Source organism: Colobus angolensis, unplaced genomic scaffold (genome assembly GCF_000951035.1).
Source record: "Colobus angolensis palliatus isolate OR3802 unplaced genomic scaffold, Cang.pa_1.0 Scaffold105, whole genome shotgun sequence".
Lineage (NCBI taxonomy): Eukaryota > Metazoa > Chordata > Mammalia > Primates > Cercopithecidae > Colobus > Colobus angolensis.
Window position 1 is genome coordinate 933,071 of NW_012111475.1, and position 20,115 is coordinate 953,185.

At 52.2% G+C, this 20,115-nt stretch overlaps 1 protein-coding gene across 2 annotated transcripts in view; it reads left to right on the top strand.

Annotated features, from left to right (window-relative positions):
* Positions 1–9,335, top strand: part of FRS3 (fibroblast growth factor receptor substrate 3) — a 10,743-nt gene extending 1,408 nt beyond the window's left edge. Inside the window, exons 1-6 of one of the 2 annotated variants that reach the window (XM_011943801.1) lie at positions 1,794–1,928; positions 2,945–3,033; positions 4,353–4,539; positions 6,569–6,730; positions 7,545–7,693; positions 7,978–9,335. In XM_011943801.1, coding sequence (XP_011799191.1) covers positions 2,968–3,033; positions 4,353–4,539; positions 6,569–6,730; positions 7,545–7,693; positions 7,978–8,892 — 1,479 coding nt within the window. In that variant the 5' untranslated portion in view covers positions 1,794–1,928; positions 2,945–2,967 and the 3' untranslated portion in view covers positions 8,893–9,335. Of the gene's footprint in view, positions 1–1,793; positions 1,929–2,944; positions 3,034–4,352; positions 4,540–6,568; positions 6,731–7,544; positions 7,694–7,977 lie in introns of those variants that run through there. The other variant, XM_011943792.1, reaches the window with a different exon arrangement.
* The last annotated feature ends 10,780 nt before the right edge of the window (positions 9,336–20,115 follow it).

Here is a 20,115-nt window from a genome sequence, read left to right on the forward strand (position 1 = left end):
GGGCTGGGGGCGGGGATCCGGGGAGAGCGCGCACCCAGACCTCCTCATTCCTTATGAGCGTCTAGAAATTCCCCTTGACAGTCCTGCAGACTCTGGCTCCCCTAACCCACCTCTACCCTCGCCGCCCTGAACACACCATCGCATCTCCTGGAGCCCTCAGAACCCCCTCACTCGCTCAGCAAATCTGCTATGCGCACGGACCCAACGTTTCTCTTGGATGCCCCCAAATGCTTCCACTGCCCGGAAATTCCTAGGATCCCTATTCTCCTTGCACTATCCAAAATGCCCACATCCAAAATTCTTGCTCATGTTTCCCCAAACGTCCTCATACGTTTTCAGCCCCCACACCCCCTCTAACTCCTGCCCCGATCCATAACTATCCGAGACCAGAGGCCTCTCCCCATTTCCACTCAATGCAGTCCTTCCTCAGTGAGCTATGTGATACATCCTGATATCTTAAGGAGAAGAGATGGTGATAGGGAAGTGCAACCCCTCCCCCATCTTGCACCGTAGAGTTCTTGGTGCCCCCGCCCTCCCCCCACCCCGTCGGTGGCTCAAGCCCCAGTATTTTCCCAGCAACCTGTCTTTAGTCCTTGCACACCTCCCTGAGCCTGCTTCTTCCTTCCAGAAAATAAGCCAGACCAAGGGGATGGGGTCCTTTTACCTGGAAGTTGTCCAAGGTTGCAGGGTGCAAGGGGCCCTGGGAAGTATTGTTTCTCCAGAGCAGGAATGTGGAATGTCCAGGGGTCTGCAGGGTCCTGGCTTGTTGACTTGTTTACCTTGGGCTCAGATGCCCTGAAATTTTGGCTTACTGTTAACATTTATGTTGAAATTAGGCCTTTCAGAGCTTGGGGAGCAGAAAATCTATCAAGCTTCCAAATGCGAAATTGAAGCAGCCTGTCTTGGAAGAGGAACATGTCAATTTTAGTGATGTTTGTCTTACATTTTTACCTCTACAAGTTATTTAAGCTAGAAGCCCCCCAGTTTATAGATGGTTTCCCCAAAAACTAAGACCTTAGGTGGGAGTTGGGGGGTTGACTTAAGTCTCCCAGATACTTAGTAGCAACAAAACTGACTGGAATATTGGTTTCCTGAATCTTAAACCAGTGCTCTCTCTACTATATCACAGTGTCCTTTTGAGAAAGCTCTTTGTAGAGTTAAAGTTCTCTGCAAAGGTAAGGTGGTGGTTTTGGTGTTTGTTGTAACAGGACTCAGAGGGAGACCTAAAGTGACTTAAAAGGCCTTGGCCAGGCGTGGTGGCTCACAGCTGTAATCCCAGCACTTTGGGAGGCTGGGAGGCTGGGAGGCTGAGGCGGGCGGATCACAAGGTCAGGAGATCAAGACCATCCTGGCTAACATGAGGAAACCCTGTCTCTACTGAAAAAAAAAAAAATTAGCCAGGCGTGGTGGCGGACACCTGTAGTCCCAGCTACTCGGGAGGCTGAGGCAGGAGAATGGCGTGAACCCAGGAGGCAGAGCTTGCAGTGAGCTGAGATCGTGCCACTGCACTCTAGCCTGGGCGACAGAGTGAGACTCCGTCTCAAAAAAAAAAAAAAAGGCCTTGGGTTGTCTTAGACTTCAAACTAATTGATGTTCTGGGAGTCTGTCCCTCTCAGGGCCCATGGGGCTTGGAATTTGTGCTCTCTTTGTCCTTGATTTTTCTTTCTTCATTGGTGTTTTTGTCCCATTAGGGCTGAAACAGATACCCAGGTGGGATGGACTGCCAGGTCAGTTTCATTAACAGTTGGGGGTGAAGATAGAAGGTTTTATTAATCAGTGTCTCTGTTTCCTATGCTAGGTGAGCCCCAGGTGTATCCCAGAGGGATCCGGGTGACTTCTCTGCAGACTGTTTGCCATGACAGCCCAGCAAGGACGGGGGGAATAAAGTGGGAACCCTTCCCCATGCCCTTCCCAATGGCCTGGGTGAGGTAAGAGCTGTGTATAGGAGTCAGTTTTATGGCATTTCCCAAGTTGGGAGGAACAGAGGATACAGGTCACCTGGTTATTCAAAGCTTTACCATTCAGCAGGAGTTCTAGAAGGATAGCTAATCCTACAGATTGGATTGTAGGTTGTGACAAGTTGCAACCCCTTAAAACTTCTGCTTGGTATTGGTCCATGCGTTTCTTGTTCCCTTAGGTCATTCAAGCCTGGGTGGTATCCTCTTCATTCTAGGCACAGCCCTGACTGTTGTGACATATAATCCAAGTACCAGAATCCTGGAGGGAAGAGCCAAATAGTAAGGCCTCTGGTCTCCCCTTCAGACAAAGGGAAGCAAACCTAGCATTTTTTTTTTGTGAAGAAATATCCAATTGAGGTTATTAAAATTGTGCACTGTTTTAAATGTTCAGTCTTCCGAATGTATCTTTTTGATCACAATGTAACAACTCATTTGAAGAGGATATCAAAAAGATAAATTTGCGCTGGATGTTGGGATGGTAGTAAGGGAGAAGAGAGAACTTGGATGAAGTAGAATGGATGAGGTAAAAAGGGAGGAAAAAAGAGACAGGTACAGGCTAAAGTATCTGAGACCCCCCAAGTGACAATTTCTTTGCTGAATCCAAATAAGGGCCTTGGGTTGGCACCCGCCTCCATCTGCTATAGATCACCTCCTGGGCCCCTGCTTTTCTTCCTGCCTATGTCCTTCCCTTGTCATTACATGGGTCAGAATCCTACATACTTCTCAAGGTCCAGATCGAATGTTACCTCTGAGAAGCTCTCTCCCCCATCAGCATTCATCCTTAACACATTGTAACTTGAATTAAGGTTTATCAAATGTGTGTCTGACCTGGATTGAGAATGTGAAGTCTTTGAGGGAGGATCTGTATCACATAGTCTCTTGGACAGAGTAGGTGATCACAATGAGGTGCTTCTTCCTGAGTTCCCCAGAGCAGGGTTTTTTGAAGCTGAAGTTGGTGACCTGCATATCCCGTATGTTTTTCCTAGGGCAGGCTGGCTGCTCTGACACCATGGGGAGCTGCTGCAGCTGCCTGAACAGAGACAGCGTTCCGGATAACCACCCCACCAAGTTTAAGGTACCCAGAGCCCTCTCCTCTCCTGCGTTCCCAACATGGCCTCCTGGGCTCAGACACAACTTAATGGAGTTGTCTCCGCTTCTCTAACAGCAAATCAAATGCCAGGCTGAGTTGTAGGCTTATGGAGACTTCTCGAGCTCACACCCTCTCAAGTAGCCTGAGGAAAAGAGGCCCAGACCACTGCTGTTTTCATGGCCCTTGATATTACCAAGAATGAAAAAATGCCATAATGATGCTTTTGGAACTGTTGTCAGTGTGTTTTTATACCTTTATATATCCCCCACTTTTTTTTTTAGAGAAAACAAAATTCTGTATTTGTGCGTTAATATATGTACAGTATTTAAAATAGTGCTTAGTGGCCAGGCACAGTGGCTCACGCCTGTAATCCCAGCACTTTTGGAGGCCAAGGTGGGCGGATCACCTGAGGATCAGGAGTTAGAGACCAGACTGACCAACATGACGAAACCCCATCTCTACTAAAAATACAAAAATTAGCCAGGTATGGTGGCACACGCCTGTAATCCCAGCTACTTGGGAGGCTGAGGCAGGAGAATCACTCGAACCCAGGAGTTAGAGGTTGCAGTGGGCCGAGATCACACCAGTGCACTTCAGCCTGGGCAACAGAGTGAGATGCCATCTCAAAAAATAATAATAATAAATAAATAAAATTAAATAGTGCTTAGCACACAGTAAGCACAACATTAGTGTTTGCTGTTTGCTGTGGGAAGCTGAGGGCAGACCCAAGTCCACCTGTGCGCTCCCCTGCCCCACCTCTCTGTAGAGGGAGCCTCCTTCTTCCTCATTCTGGGGCATCTTGAAGCATGTTTCTCCAGCCCACCAGAAGAGGGAGCCCTCAGCAAGGGCTCGTAGCTGGGGACGGGGTAGAGGAGACATGTATTGGTTCTGCCTTGGGCTTGACTTTCCTAGGTCAGGGTGTCCCAGTCTCAAGATTTTGAATTTGCAATTGAACTCCTTCCCCTTTAACACCTGGCCCTTGGATACTAAGCCATGGGCTGTCTGGGGTCATCTAACGTTTGTTACCTAACCGACTGACCTTGGAGGTCAACTACCTACTTCTTCCCTCACTGTCCATATGACAAAACTCAGCCCCAGAGAAGTGGGATTTGCCCAGTGAACTGCCGTGGGTCCATGAAACTGCTTCATATAGTTATGTAGCATTCAGTAGAGTCTGTGATAGTCAGATGTGACCTTTGGTTCCCCACCTCTTGTCCTGCATCAGATTGTCTCCCAGTGGCTCAGGGACCCATGCGAACACTTGTTGGACTCACTCATTGACCCTTCTGTCCTCTCCCCTCCAGGTGACAAATGTGGATGACGAGGGGGTGGAGCTGGGCTCTGGGGTGATGGAGCTGACGCAGAGTGAGCTGGTGCTGCACCTGCACCGGCGTGAGGCCGTCCGCTGGCCCTACCTCTGCCTGCGGCGCTATGGTTATGACTCCAACCTCTTCTCCTTTGAGAGTGGCCGCCGATGTCAGACAGGTCAGGGTGAGTACCAGGCCCTGCTCCACCGTGGGATAGGGGCTTATGCAGGACTCTAGGGTTCCTAACACACAGATTAGCCCTCAAGAGGTTAATGTTGTCCCCATCACCTGTGGGCAGTAGAGTGTGATGTATTCTCCCTGCAGTCAGAGGTCGGGGGTGGTAGGTTATTCCATGAGGTCAAGGCTAGAGCCAGCCACGGCTCTCTGAAGGAGTGGCATAGTCTGGGTTTATCTCTTAGGATTCAGACTTAAGCTGTGCAAAAAGAATACTGCATGGGATTGTGTTCAGTGCAGTTTGGGATTATGACTATGCGGAGGTGGAATGAAGAAGCTTCTCTGATGAGGCTGCCAACAAAATAGTGAGCCTCTGAGGTCATGTTTGCTGGAGGAGACATCCCTCCATACATCTTACCCTTGGAGTTCATGAGGCAGAGGCATGGGCGCTGGGTGAGCAGGCAGAGTGGGCAGAGATATTCTTGCTTCTAGTGATGTTTGATCTACACTTGGGTTCCCGGGGGGCTACCCCTGGCCCCAGCGCAGGGTTCTCTGCAACTCCAGGCTTTCCCAGTCTTTTGTATTTCTCGTCGTATTTTGCCAGAGTAGTTCTTTTTTTTCCACTATTTCCTCCCCATCCTATTTGTGCAAACCACAGTTATCCCATTCCACAGCCTAATTGTGTCTTACTTGTGAGTATATGCACAGGCACACCCCAGGTAGCCTCCCCTAGGTCCCAGGTCCCCCTGTTACAGAGGGGAGTGTAGGAGTCCAGGCTGGCCCAAGACCCCAAGGGCATCTTTGAGTCCCCTGATTCACAGACACTCAGCCCAGTCCTGCTGTTCCTGGAACCTTGAGTTGCAGTGTTGCAGTTTGAAGGGCTGTAAGGCTGGCTGCATTGAGGAGCCATGTGATTGCCTTGCCATATTTGCCTTTAGCTAGTCTGCCCATCATTTCTTTCTTCCCACACCAGAGTTTAATGTATGATGTCAGGGACCTGTATACAGTAGGCATTCGCTTTCTGGCCACGCACTGGGCTAATAAGTGAATGAGCAGGGAACAGAGTAGACCCTCTTGTCATCAGTGATCTGAGGGCTGGTGCTCTGGATGGAGCTTTTTTTCCTAGGAAGCAGGGGGTGTTAGGCAGAGGAAGATAGGGGCAGCATGTGAGTAGAATGTTCACTCACCTGGCTGGGCGCAATGGCTCATGCCTGTAATCCCAGTACTTTGGGAGGCCTAGGTGGGTGGATCATGAGGTCAGGAGATTGCGACTATCCTGGCTAACACGGTGAAATCCCGTCTCTGCTAAAAATATAAAAAATTAGCTGGGTGTGTTGGCGGCCGCCTGTAGTCCCAGCTACTCGGGAGGCTGAGGCAGGAGAATGGCGTGAACCCAGAAAGCGGAGCTTGCAGTGAGCCGAGATCACGCCACTGCACTCCAGCTTGGGCGACAGGGTACCCTGGTACCCAAGGTACCCTGCCCCACCACTCCCACACCGCATTGAACACTCCAGCTATATTCCTCTGAGGTGAAATCATTTTCATAAGGATATGTGAGTTCAGGTATCACAAGAAGAGAATCAAAATCAAGGTGGAGGCCGGGCATGATGGTTCTCGCCTGTAATCCCAGCACTTTGGGAGGCCGCAGCAGGCGAATTACCTGAAGTCAGGAGTTTGAGACCATCCTGACCAACATGGTGAAACCCCATCTCAACTAAAAATACAAAAAATTAGCTGGGCATAGTGTCGGACACCTGTAATCCCAGCTACTTGGGAGGCTGAGGCAGGAGAATCTCTTGAACCTGGGAGGTGGAGGTTGCAGTGAGCTGAGATCGTACCATTGCACTCCAGCCTGGGCAACAAGAGTGAAACTCCATCTCAACAAAGAAAAGAAAAAGGATGCTCGGGATGAGAAGAGGCTTTCCTGCCCCGCAGGACTGGGACTGGAGTTCAGGGACGTTTCCTGCACATTATGCATCTGTTGAGCTCCTCTGGTCCTTCCCTATTGCCCAGGGTCACTTCTTCCTCTCCTTCTCTAGGAATATTTGCATTTAAGTGTTCCCGTGCTGAGGAAATCTTCAACCTCCTTCAGGATCTGATGCAGTGCAACAGCATCAATGTGATGGAAGAACCTGTCATCATCACCCGCAATAGCCACCCCGCTGAGCTTGACCTCCCTCGAGCCCCCCAGCCACCCAATGGTGAGGAGACCCCAGTGTATACACACGCACAGGCCCAGGAAGCACAAATCTTGGAGGGATGAGTCAAGCTGGCAGGTTAGGGGAAGGCTGGGTGAGCCAGCCTTCCAGGACAGTTGTCCATGATCAGAACCGTTCTTGAGGATCGATAAATCCTGGGCTGGGATAGGTGACTCAGGCTGAGGCTGTTGAGTCCTGGGCCTTGTATTGACCGATGGTTGGGCAGCAGACAGGAAGACTTTGGGTTTCCATAGAAATGGCAGTCTGAAGTTTTTTCGCTTTCTTCCTGTGTCTATTGGGTCATTCCCATATACTTTCCTTGCTGCTAGTGCAGGCATCTCTGGCCATGACCGTATTCTGGAGAGGGTCCTACAGTTTCTGCTTATTCAGTCATTGAATTCAGACCAGGCACCTGCTTGGTGTTCTGCGCTCCCTGGACTGGCCCATGGGGGGCAGGAGAAATAGAAGCACAGTCCCTTTTTTTGAGGAGCTTTCCTGGACCTTACTGGCAGACCTAGAATGAAGCAAAGGGATGGTCCAGTGACAACAAGATGTGCTTCACGCATTTTGGGTGAGGCTATAATGGAGACAGTGGTGAGGTGCTTCAAGCTGAGCTTGCGGGAAAGGGCAGGGTTTGAAGAGCAGAGGAAAGACGAAGGATGATGGGGGCTGGTGGCTCAGTGGGGTTTAACCACTGTGAGGCCCTGAGAACATCTCTCCTCCATTGGAGGAGTCCCAGAATGCCGCACACACAGCTGCAAGTGGTTGTCAGGTGGCTTAAGTTCCCCTCCCCTGGACTTGTCTCCCCTGTGTCCAGCTCTAGGCTACACTGTCTCCAGCTTTTCCAATGGCTGCCCTGGAGAGGGCCCACGATTCTCAGCTCCCCGGCGGCTCTCAACGAGCAGCCTACGGCACCCCTCGCTTGGGGAAGAGTCCACCCATGCCCTCATTGCTCCTGATGAGCAGGTGAGCAAGCAGCCGGCCAGCCCCTACCCTGTTGGTCTGGGTGGGGATGAGGGATAGGAAATAAGGCCACCTCCTCCCAGTAAGGATCACGGGAAGGGGAAGAACATTGTTAGGGTCCCTTCCGGTCCTTGAAAGGGAGTAGCTTCCTTGGAAGAGTTGGAGGACAAGGAAGAAGAAACTCCAGCTCTTTTTTTGTGTGCTTTTCTTCTCTCATCCTGTCCTTTCTGTTCTCTTTTCTCCCTGCCCTGGGACACTCCTGCCTCACTTGGACTTTCTGTCCCCAGTCCCACACCTATGTCAACACACCGGCCAGTGAAGATGACCACCGCAGGGGCCGCCACTGCCTGCAGCCCCTGCCTGAGGGTCAGGCACCCTTCCTCCCGCAGGCCCGGGGTCCTGACCAACGGGACCCACAGGTGTTCTTGCAGCCAGGCCAGGTGAAGTTTGTGTTGGGCCCGACCCCTGCTCGGCGGCACATGGTGAAGTGCCAGGGCCTCTGTTCTAGCCTCCATGACCCCCCACACCACAATAATAACAATGAGGCCCCTTCCGAGTGCCCAGCCCAGCCCAAGTGCACCTACGAGAACGTCAGCGGGGGGTTGCGGCGAGGGGCTGGCTGGAGACTGAACCCAGAGGAGCCGGGCTGGAATGGCCTTGCCCACCGCCGGGCTGCCCTGCTGCACTATGAGAACCTGCCCCCGCTGCCCCCTGTGTGGGAAAGCCAAGCCCAGCAGCTGGGAGGGGAGGCTGGGGATGATGGGGACTCAAGGGATGGGCTCACCCCCTCTTCCAATGGTTTCCCTGATGGTGAGGAGGACGAGACCCCACTGCAGAAGCCCACCAGCACCCGGGCCGCTATCCACAGCCATGGCAGCTTTCCTGTGCCACTGACCCGCCGCCGCGGCTCCCCAAGGGTCTTCAACTTTGATTTCCGCCGGCCGGGGCCCGAGCCCCCAAGGCAACTTAACTACATCCAGGTGGAGCTAAAGGGCTGGGGTGGAGACCGCCCTAAGGGGCCCCAGAACCCCTCGAGCCCCCAAGCCCCCATGCCTACCACCCACCCTGCCCGAAGCTCAGACTCCTACGCCGTGATTGACCTCAAAAAGACAGTGGCCATGTCCAACCTGCAAAGAGCTCTGCCCCGAGATGATGGCACCGCCAGGAAAACCCGGCACAACAGCACCGACCTGCCTCTGTAGGGACGTCCCGGTCCTCACTACCCTCTGCCCCACCGTGATTCAGCCTCTGCCTCACACTCCTGTCCTCTGAACCCACCCTCCCCAGGGTTCAGGGTTGCTTTGCAGAAGGCATGGAGGTGGAACTAGATGTTTCCCTGTGCTGGCTGGAGTCCCCGGAGATATCAGCCGCAGAGTCTCCTGGTCTGTCTCCAGGCTGGGGAGAGAAGGGTGACCAGGCGAGGAGGGAGCCGAGACATCAACTGTGAAGGGTTCCTGTGATTGCGTTTAGCGCCCTCCCGTTCTGTCCATTTGTCTTGTCTGCTGACTGTCTGTGTGTGTTTTTTTTGGTTGGAATTTTGAAACATTTTGTACCTGTTGATTTTATTTATCAGTTTATTTTTCTATTTATTGTTTTAAATGTAATTTAACATATTTATTATTAATATAATTATTTTTAAATTCTGGCCCAGTGGATATCATCTTCTTAGGGAATCTTTTCTGGTGTGGTACTGGGTTGGACACAGGGCAGGCCTAATCGAGGTAAGGGTTTCACTCTGGGGAATTTGGGGCAGTTATGGTTTTTGTGACAAGTCCATGATTTTTTTTTTTTTTTTTTGAGACAGAGTTTCGCTCTTGTGGCCCAGGCTGGAGTGCAATGGCATGATTTCAGTTCACTGTAACCTCCGCCTCCCAGGTTCAAGCAGTTCTCCCGCCTCAGCCTCCCAAGTAGCTGGGATTACAGGTGCCTGCCACCACGCCCAGCTAATTTTTGTATTTTTAGTAGAGATGGGGTTTCTCTATTGTTGGCCAGCCTGGTCTCGAACTCCTGACCTCAGGTGATCCACCCACCTCGGCCTCCCACAGTGTTGGGATTATAGGCATGAGCCACCACGCCCGGCGAGTCATTTATTGTTCTCTTCCAAGAAGCCCCGGCCATGAACTTAAAGTTGCCAGGGATAGATGCTCTGTTGAAGGAAAGCGGTGGGATGGCTGGAGTCCTAGAAGCCAAAAGGGGGGCCTGTGAGGATTGCCCTAATGAGGTAGAGCCCCAGCCATCTGAGGCTGACAACAGGTGGGGAGTGCAGTGGAGTGGACACAGCTACAGAAGAGGTACCTTCACTTTCTCGGGGAGCCTTTACTGACGTCCTTGCAAGTAGGCAAGCCCCAAAGGGCACTGCTGTCCTTTACCACCTTAGCCCAGAGGTGGACCCTGGATCCTCCTTAGCTGCCCCCAGCATGGCTGAGTCAAGACTAGACCTTTAAACAGGACTTTACTAAAATCCTAGGATTATCGCAAAATGAAAAAACATGGTGTAATGTGTAACTAGATGATCTGGCTTGCTAAGTGTCTTTCCTAGACAGTGTCCCTTCAGGAATGGACTGTTAGGATGCCTCTACCCTGCCACAAGGCTGGGCGCTAACAGAGCCGCCACATTGAAGCACCTGCCTAGAAGCACAGGGTCCAACGGGGATGTGCTGCACACACACCCTAGTGCTGATTCGTTCCAGGAGCTCCTTTCTCTGTCCTGAGGCTGCCTCTCTCCTCTTCCTTCTCTTGCTGGCTTCCTTTCCTCCAAAACTCCATTTCTATCTGAACCCCAGTGCGGTTCATCTAAAGGAAATCCTGCTTTTGTGATAAGCCACTCAGGGCCCAGGTGAAGAATGAGAGCTGTGTTTGTCCAACTTGGGGAAAAGCCTTGTCACTGTTTGTGCCCCCAGCTCCTTGTCCTGTGGAGCAAGCAGACCTGTCCTTTTCCTCACCAAGGAAACAAGCCCAGGCGAGACACCCCATCCAGTTCCCTCCCCCTCTTACTGTCCAGGACACTGCTGCCTGGGCCTCATTTCCTGGAGCTCACCTCCACTGAGTGGGGGTTGGACTGGCAAGCTTCCAGACCCCCCCGACCTCAGGTGTCACTTTCTGTCAGTGAAATGGGCAGTGACAACTGACCACAACAGGATATGAAAAGGCCCTTCAAGTGGGGCCCAGCAGAGCTCAAGAGGGCAGCTGCCACAACCCCAGAGCTGGCACCAAACCCTTTTCCCCCTTATATCCTTTTGATCTCTGGACCAGAGGGGTCACCTACTGCAGGTTGGATTCATTGCAGTTTTCCACGCTGCAGTAGGGAAATGGTGTCTTCTCTCTGCAGCTTATCCAAGTAGCTCGATTCTGTTTGGATGTCCTCATACACTTGCCCCTGCTACTACTCGTGACCTCCACAGTCGGGGTGGTGGGTGTCTCCGAACAGGTGGGTGGATGTGGGGGAGCAGGTATGGCTATGCCAGGACCAAAGTTAGGGGTCCTGGCTGTGCTTGGGACTCATGGGTCAGTGCAGGTTCCGCCTTATCAACGGACAGATACTATGATGGGGTAGCCAAAGGCTGGCTTAAGAGACCCAGGGTCCTGACTTGGTCATTATCTCTGCTACCTTAAGCATTTGGTTACCCAAATGGGCTCGGTTTTTGCACCTGGAAGACATGGAGCTGGTATGAGAAGTAACCAATGAAACGATGAACATGGCACCACGTTGGAAGTAGACAAGACTCCTGCAAGCTGTGTTAACAACCCAGCTGTTCCCTTAGAAGTCACAACTCTTAAGTCCCTCAGGCTGTTTCTTTGCTGAACAAATCAAGAAGGGGCAGTTACTCTCATTCTCTGGGTCCCCAGATCTTAGCCTGACCCCTGGGGTCTCCCTAGAGCAAGTCATAATTGCTTTGATGAGCATGTCTGTGGGGCTTGGGGGAGTCGATTTGCAGCTCAGTGTGGCCCCCAAACCTTTCCTGTCCCCTCCCCTGGTCACTGCCTCTGGCCCATGGGGTCTACTACAGGAATTTTCCTCTCGAGGGAAGGACAGGGTGTGAGTGGACAGCTTTCCTGGCGGGAAGGGGTGGGTGGGAGCGATGCACAGGAGGGTAGCTGCTGCCCCTGTGTTTGAGCCCGCCCTGCCGACAGGGTGTGGTGCACAGATAGAATCAGTTTCCATCACCATCATCATCCAAAGATCATCACCAACATCAGTGCGTGTTTGCCGAGTGCTGGGTTCTCTTCTTTAGAAACAGGCCCTACCCACCCCTGGGCTGCCCTCAGGAAAGGACAGGATCCAGCATCCTGTCTGGGAGTGACATTTCAGGTCAGACCAGGAGGGGCCCTCCCCAAGGTCCCCCCGGGTAATAATAGCACTTTACAAGGGTATAAACACAGTCAGCTTTCCACAGGGCCTTGTTATTTATCTTTATCAGGACTCACTGGCGGGATGTTATCATCACTGTACAGAGGAGGAAACAGGCCAAGAGGTGACGTAACTTGCCTCGGGCCATGAAGTTAATTGGTGGCTTGGGCTAGGGCTGGATGCCGGTCGTGTGTCTCCTCCACCCCCGCTCCCTGCCTGGCCTGAAAGAGCCTCGTTCCCTCAGGTGGGCTGCCGGGAGACTGTGTTGGGTGCTTCTCCCTGGGTTGAGTCCCAGCAGGGGATCACATTCCAGTGCTCCCACTTAGGAATCCTGAAATCCAAGCCAGGGCCTTTCTCAGTTAACTACAGGGTGAACCTGCTCTCCCCTGGGGCCTGCCCTACACCCACCTACCAACTCTGCCCCTCTACTCTCATTTCCTCAGAAATGGCTCCTGGTTGTATCAATGGGAGAGGCCAGGGCAGGTGTGCAAGAAGGGGCTTGACTTCACTCGCCCCTGCCTGCCTCTCCGGCAGCAAATCAGCCTCATGGGAGGCCCTCAGAGCTTAGGCTCCCTGAGCTCTGGGGCGCTCTCTGACCAATATCTTCAAGGGCCGTCCTACTCACAGGTGGGGGGCTTGTAATGAGGCACCCTTGGGCCTTCAGAAAGGTATAGGGAGGGCTGAGGCAAGGGTGGGGAGGGCTTCAGGGCTCTATAGTTCACAGGGTCCAAGATAGAATCTCAGAGCTTGTAGGGCAGCTAAACTAGGACCCATCCAGGGATTTCTGCAACAGGATTCCTGAAGATGTTTATCTAGTGTTTGCTCACACATTTCCAGGACGGGGAGCTGACTACCTAACAAACCCTCCCTCGACTCAAGTCTTATGAAGTCCCTACAATTCTTCCCATTGGGTCCTAATTCTGCTCCTGGATCAGAGCATGGCTAAGTCTAGTCTCTCTGCCAAGGGTACTGAACTTTGAAAGTTGGCGTCACTACTTACTAACAACTTGACTCATGCCCCAGTTTCCTCATCTGTCACACAGGGATGATAACAGTTGTTGTGAGGGTCAAACAAGAGAATGTCTACCCAGCATGAACCATGGCGACTGCCCATAGTAGGTGCTCAGTAAGTGGCAGATGTTATTTTTACCTGAACATGTTCGTTCGTTCTTTTCTTTCTTTCTTTCTTTCTTTCTTTCTTTCTTTCTTTCTTTCTTTCTTTCTTTCTTTCTTTCTTTCTTTCTTTCTTTTCTTTCCTTCTTTCTTTCTTCCCTCCTTCCTTCCTTTCCTTTCCTTTCTTTTCTTTTCTTTCTTTCTTTTTTCTTTCTTTCTTCCTTCCTTTCCTTTCTTTTCTTTTCTTTCTTTCTTTCTCTCTCTCTCCCCTCTCTCTCTTTCTTCTTTCTCTCTCTCTCTCTCTTTTTGAGATGGAGTCTCACTCTGTAGCCCAGGCTGGAGGGCAGTGGTGTGATCTTGGCTCACTGCAACCTCCACCTCCCAGGTTCAAGCGATTCTCCTGCCTCAGCCTCCCGAGTAGCTGGGATTACAGGTGCCTGCCACCACACCCAGCTAATTTTTGTATTTTTAGTAGAAACGAGGTTTCACCATGTTGGCCAGACTGGTCTCAAACTCCTGACCTCAAGTGATCTGCTGTCCTTGGCCTCCCAAAGTGCTGGGATTACAGGCATGAGCCACCACACCTGGCCCTGAACATGATTCTTTCCAGCATGGCTAGTTGTCTACCGCTTTGTGTTCTAGTTTGACTCAGAACTGAGTGCCCGACTTAGCATAAATATAATGTCCAAGTTAGCACTTTACTGGCCCTGTTGACTCTTGGGCCCTTAAAGCTGATCCTGACCTGAAATCACCAGGTCTCCACTTAAACAACTGCAGCATTCCTCACCCCTGACCCCTTCTGTGTTGGAGTCCTTGGCTTGTTAACTGTCCATTCATTCAGGTGACATTTCTTCTTGATGATTGGAGTCTGTTCCGGAATTTAGAGGCACTAAATTGTGGCTAAGACAAGTGAAGAGTAGAGAGGGGTGGCTGGGGGTGTCTGAGAGAAGTGTCTGGGAGGAGGGTCTCCGCTTAGGGTGGATCGTGAGGCTGGAGTACCTGGAGCTCTCAGCCAAGTGCTTCTGGGAACTTGGTTCTGTGAGCCCCCTGACAAGAAGGTCTTCTCGCCACTTGTTCTTTTTCTTTGTTTGTTTGTTTGAGACCGAGTCTCACTCTGTCACCCAGGCTGGAGTGCAATGGCATGATATCAGCTCACTGCAACCTCCACCTCCCAGGTTCAAGCGATTCTCCTGCTTCAGCTGGGATTATAGGCACCCACCACCACACCCAGCTAATTTTTGTATTTTTAGTAGAGACTGGGTTTCACCATGTTGACCAGGCTGGTCTTGAACTGACCTCAGGTGATCCACCCACCTGGCTTCCCAAAGTGCTGGGATTAAAGGCGTAAGCCACCGCGCCTGGCCTCGCCACTTGTCTTGCTTCACCAGGTGAATCACTCTCTGGGTCTCTCTGGGCTCCTGTTTCTCCCAGGATTGTCATTCCTTGCAGAGTTGCCTGTGGAAAGGAGCTGGATGAGTGACGCAGGCAAGTGAGAGCATCACCTGCGTTCCAGGTGCAAGTTGTCATTAGGCTCACTTTTTTTTTTTTTGAGATGAAGTCTCACTCTGTCACCCAGGCTGGAGTGCAGTGGTATGACCTTGACTCACCGCAACCTCCGCTTCCCGGGCTCAAGCAATTCTCCTGCCTCAGCCTCCCGAGTAGCTGGGATTACAGGCTCCCACTACCATGCCTGGCTAATTTTTGTATTTTTAATAGAGACAGGGTTTCACCATGTTGGCCAGGCTGGTCTCAAACTCCTGACGTTGTGATCCACCTGCCTCGGCCTCCCAAAGTGCTGGAATCACAGGCGTGAGCCACCTCTCCCGGGCCATTAGGCTCACTTTTAAGGGATCATTAGTATAATGACTGAGTTAATGGGTGGGGGCAGGGAACCATTAGCCTTGCTGATGAAGGGGAGTGTCCACAGCTGTCTCCTTCTCCTTGCACTTTACCCCCTTAGCTGGAGAGGCATGGTCCCTTGGGAGTCTTTCCATGTTGCCTACCTCCACCTGTCCCCGTTCAGCCTGGCCTGGTTGCCCTCTGGGTAACAGTGTCCCAGAAAAAGTGTGTGGGGTGACAAAATGGAGAATTGGGGGCTCTGGCTGTCTGGGGGAAAATAAATGTAAATTGTAGTTAAATTGTTCATTTTGACTGTGTGCTGCCTGGGCTGGAGAGAGCTGGGCAGCTGCTGGGGAGGAGGTGGGAGCAGCAATGGCAGGTGGGGTGCAGGACATCAGGCTGAGGGGTGTGTGGGGTGGGGAAGAGTTACCAGCCATCCTTTGAGACTCCTTGTCTCTCTGGTCCAATGGGCTGGTGCTGGCCACTTTCCCCAGTGAGCTCCTGTCCCTGGGATTAAATAGCCTGAGGAACATCAATTTTTATTCATGGGGGTGGGGGAGGGGGGCACAATGTACAGTCACACAAGTATAATGGCTTTGATTTCCCACACACTGGACACAGTGGGCCCAGGATACAGAATCTGGGTTGTGTGGGCTGAGTCCAGACAAAGCCCTGACTCCTCAAAGCTTGCAGTCTAGTTGGGGGAATGAGGATCACACCAGACAAGATTATGGGACACGTGCCTCTGCCATTTGGTAGCTGTGTGACCTCAGGCAGATCACTCAACCTCTCTGAACCTGTTTCCTCATCTATTAAAGGGGACGAATGACTTACCCCATAATATTGCTATGAGTTCAATAGGAAAACACACATAAATGGTTCAGTGGGTACTTGGCGCAGAGCCAAAGCTTAGCTTTGTTATGGTTGTCACAGTAATAAGTGATGTGGAGAAGCTTCCTGAAGGAAGTGGACCACGAGCATGAGGAGGATTTGGGGACCAAGAGGGAAGTGTGGGCTTAGCAGTTAGCCTGGTGGGAGGGCTGGTGGGAGGGCAGTTGGGAGGGGAAGGACTGGGCTGTTGGGAGGAGAGAAGCAGATGGGGCGTGAGGTGGGAGGGCTGGGTTAGGGGTGGTCAGGGAAAGTGGAGGCGACTACAGTTTCCGGGCTGTGGAATGGCGGGCTGTGCGCCTGCATGTGGATTGCATGGGTCAGGCTGTGGATCATGAGGAGGCGTGGCTCAGACCAGGTGTGGACATTCACTCACCATTCACCCAACACATATTTTTGTTTTGTTTTAATTTTTGTTTTTTGAGACAGAGTCTCGTTCTGTCACCCAGGCTAGAGCACAGTGGCGTGATCTTGGCTCACTGCAACCTCCGCCTCCCAGGTTCAAGTGAGTCTCCTGCTTCAGCTGGGATTACAGGGACCCGCCACCACGCCCAGCTAATTTTTGTATTTTTAGTAGAGACAGGGTTTTGCCATGTTGGCCAGGCTGGTCTCGAACTCCTGACCTCAGGTGATCTGCCCACCTTGGCCTCCCAAAGTGCTGGGATTCCAAGCGTGAGCCACCGCACCTGGCCTAATTTTTTTCTTTTTTTTTAAATCTTAATCAGACTCTGTCTCCTATTCATAACCAACACGTATTTATGGAGAGCCTGCTAACGTGCCAGGCACTGTGCTGAGTGCTGGGGACAGAGCAGCAAGGAGGACAGATACAGCGCATGCCCACGTGAACTTACATTCTTCTGATGGTGAGGCGATTAACTGGCAAGTATTAGTACGTTAAGTTTAGGGAATAGATAACTTTAAAGAAAATTTAAAAGGAAGCCAGATGTGGTGGCTTCTGCGTATAATCCCAGCGACTTGGGAGGCCAAGGTGGGAGGATCACATGAAGCCAGCAGTCCGAGACCAGCCTGGGCAATATAGCGAGACCCCCATCTCTAAGGAGCTCAGGAGTTCAAGATGAGGCTGGGCAACATAGCAAAACCTCATCTCGAGTAAAGATTTAAAAAAAGATTAGCTGGGTGTAGTGGCATGCTCCTGTGGTTCCAGCTACTCAGGAAGCTGAGGCAGGAGGATGGCTTGAGCACAGGAGATTAAGGCTGCAGTGAGCTGTGTTAACACCACTGCACTCCAGCCTGGGCACAGAGGGAAACCCTGTCTCAAAAAATTGAAAGAGGCCGGGCGCGGTGGCTCAAGCCTGTAATCCCAGCACTTTGGGAGGCCGAGACGGGCGGATCACGAGGTCAGGAGATCGAGACCATCCTGGCTAAGATGGTGAAACCCCGTCTCTACTAAAAAATACAAAAAACTAGCCGGGCGAGGTGGCGGGCGCCTGTAGTCCCAGCTACTCGGGAGGCTGAGGCAGGAGAATGGCCTAAACCCGGGAGGCGGAGCTTGCAGTGAGCTGAGATCCGGCCACTGCACTCCAGGCTGGGCGATAGAGCGAGACTCCGTCTCAAAAAACAAAAAAAAAAAAATTGAAAGAAAAGAAAAATGCACAAAATGTGGTTGAGTGTCGGGAATGGGCATGTCAAGGAAGACCTCTCTGGGGAGGTGACATTGAAGCAGAGATCTGAGCGCAAGACAAAGGCTGAATGAACCGCTGAGGGAAGGAAATTCCCAGCAAAGGGACGACAAGTGCAAAGGCATGATAGGGGAAATGTGCTGGATGGGTTCAAGGAAAAGCAAAAGGGTGAAAGGAGGCCAGTGCAGCTGTCAGAGGGAAGAAATGGAGTGAGTTGGGGATGAGGACATGAGGAGGATTCATGCTTTCGTGAGGACCAGGACCTGGGGAGGCATGCAGATTTTACTTTAAGAGCAATAGGAAGCTATTGGAGGGTTCTGAGTAGATGAGGTCCAGCTTAGGTGTTTGTTTGTTTGTTTTTGAGACAGAGTCTCGCTGTTGTTGCCCAGGCTGGAGTACAGTGGCACAATCTCGGCTCTCCGCAACCTCTGCCTCCTGGGTTCAAGCGATTCACCTGCCTCAGCCTCCAGAGCAGCTGGGATTACAGGCATGTGCCACCATGCCTGGCTAGTTTTGTATTTATAGTAGAGATGGGGTTTCTCCACCTTGGTCAGGCTGGTCCTGAACTCCCGACCTCAGGTGATCCACCGGCCTTGGCCTCCCAAAGTGCTGGGATTACAGGCATGACCCACCGCGCCCAGCCAAATGTTTATTGTATAAGCACCCCAGTACTTGGTAATTTGCTACAGCAGCCCAAACTAGGACAGGAGGCTACTGCTATAACCTACAGAGAGATGATGGTGGCTTGGAATTGGGTGGTGGCAGTGGAAAAGGGGAGAGGTGGACAGATTTGGGATGTATTCTGGAGGTGGACCCAATAGGACATTGACAATCGAAATATTGGTAGGAGGATATGGGAAAAGGAAAAAGAAGATTAAGGAGAACTCTGAGGTTTGGGGTCTGACAGCTGAAAGAAGAGAGAACTTTTATTGATATGGGAAAGGAATTTGGGGGTAAGAGGAAGAGATTTGAGCTGGAGGCCTGGGGGGACAGGTCCCTTGACACTGTGACCCATCCCTGGAGCTAGAGACTGCAGAGCAGGTCCTTCAAGCACCGCCAACTCAGAGCTGACGTCTCTACCAGCCCCACACTCCTGGGGGCCAGGCCAGGCCTTATGGAGGTCCCACCTCACTGCTCCTGTCCCTGTGATTTGTCCTGTGCTGTCTGCTGAACCTGTGACCAAGGGTGACCCAGATGCCAAGCCCCACCACACCCCCAGGGCTTTGGGACATGCAGCAGCAGTGCTGTGGGTGGAAGGGCATATTCATGTCCAGAGCAGGTCTGGGGAATCAGCAGAGAGAGTACAGCAGAAGTGAGACAGACTCCCTGGAGGACAAGCCCCTGGGGCCTCGGGCCTAGCACTAGGCAGCAGTGACACATTCTCCTACAAAGGGACAAAGTGGAGATCCTCAGAGATCCTCCTGGAACTTCAGGATCGGAGACTTAGCTCCCTGGAATCTGAGCAGGACTCGGGGAGGGTCCCCAGACTTGGCAGGAAACGGGCACAGTCAGAGGGACACCTCCCAGGTAACCTCAGAATCAGCAAAAGGGGATCTTTGGCAGGAAATCAATGCACATGGCTTTAAGGCTCATCTAAGGCCTCTGGATCCTTTCTCTTCCCCATCACTGTGGGGTGCATGAAGACCCCCTGAGGCTAGGGGTCCCCCATCTGCTCTAGTTCTCAGTTTCCCACACTGTACAATGGGCACACAGAGCCAGGCCCTCTGGATGTTGGGATGTCGGGAAGGGTTGATGTGCTATACATACCTACCATGGGGCATCCCTCTGGAGGCTGCGGCCCCAGCCCCTGTCGTGGGCCCCTGGTGTCCCACACTAGGAGTCCCTGAGTACAGGGAGAGCCGTGGCCAGTGGCACACTGCGGCTCACAGGCACACCTCTCCAGAACCCAAATAGATTGGCCAGGATCTGAGCTGGCTCCAAGGACCTGGACTGTAACCATATCCATATGAGGCTTGACTCAGGGCCATGGGGTGGAAGACATGAGGGCCGGACCTAGAGCCTCCTGAGCCCATTATCAGTGTTTGGTTTGGGACTTTTGCATTAGGCTCAGTTCCTGCTCCTTATCCAGGCCCTGGTGATTACATTCTCTGGCCTTTGATGTGCCGGAACCTGGACACTGGGCTCTCCCCTTTCTGCCACCCAATCCTCAAACCCCACCTAGAGAGACCTAGTCTGGGACCATGTCCAGCTCAGTCCAAACAACCCTTCCTTTATGGCCTCTCTTACCTGCACTGCCTCCTGCTGCCCCCACCAACCCCCACAGGGTATTGGGAGAACATGGCATAGGAGCATGGGTTCCTCCTGGCGCCTCTGGAACAGGTCTGGGAGCTCCCCACCAAGAGTCCTATCCATATCCCCCCCGCGCCCCAGCCACCATCCCTCCCCTGCCTGGATCCTTCCCCCTGCTTCCTAAGCTCATGGCTGGGCTAGGGTGAGGTCTCTCCCTCCAGCTTTGGTGAAGAGGTGGAAGCTGCCCATGAGCAAGTGGCTGCTCCTTGCCCTCATTGGCTTCCATTTCTCTGAAGGACTGCTCTGGTACAGAGTCAGGGGGTGATCGGGGCAGGCACAGAGGTGTC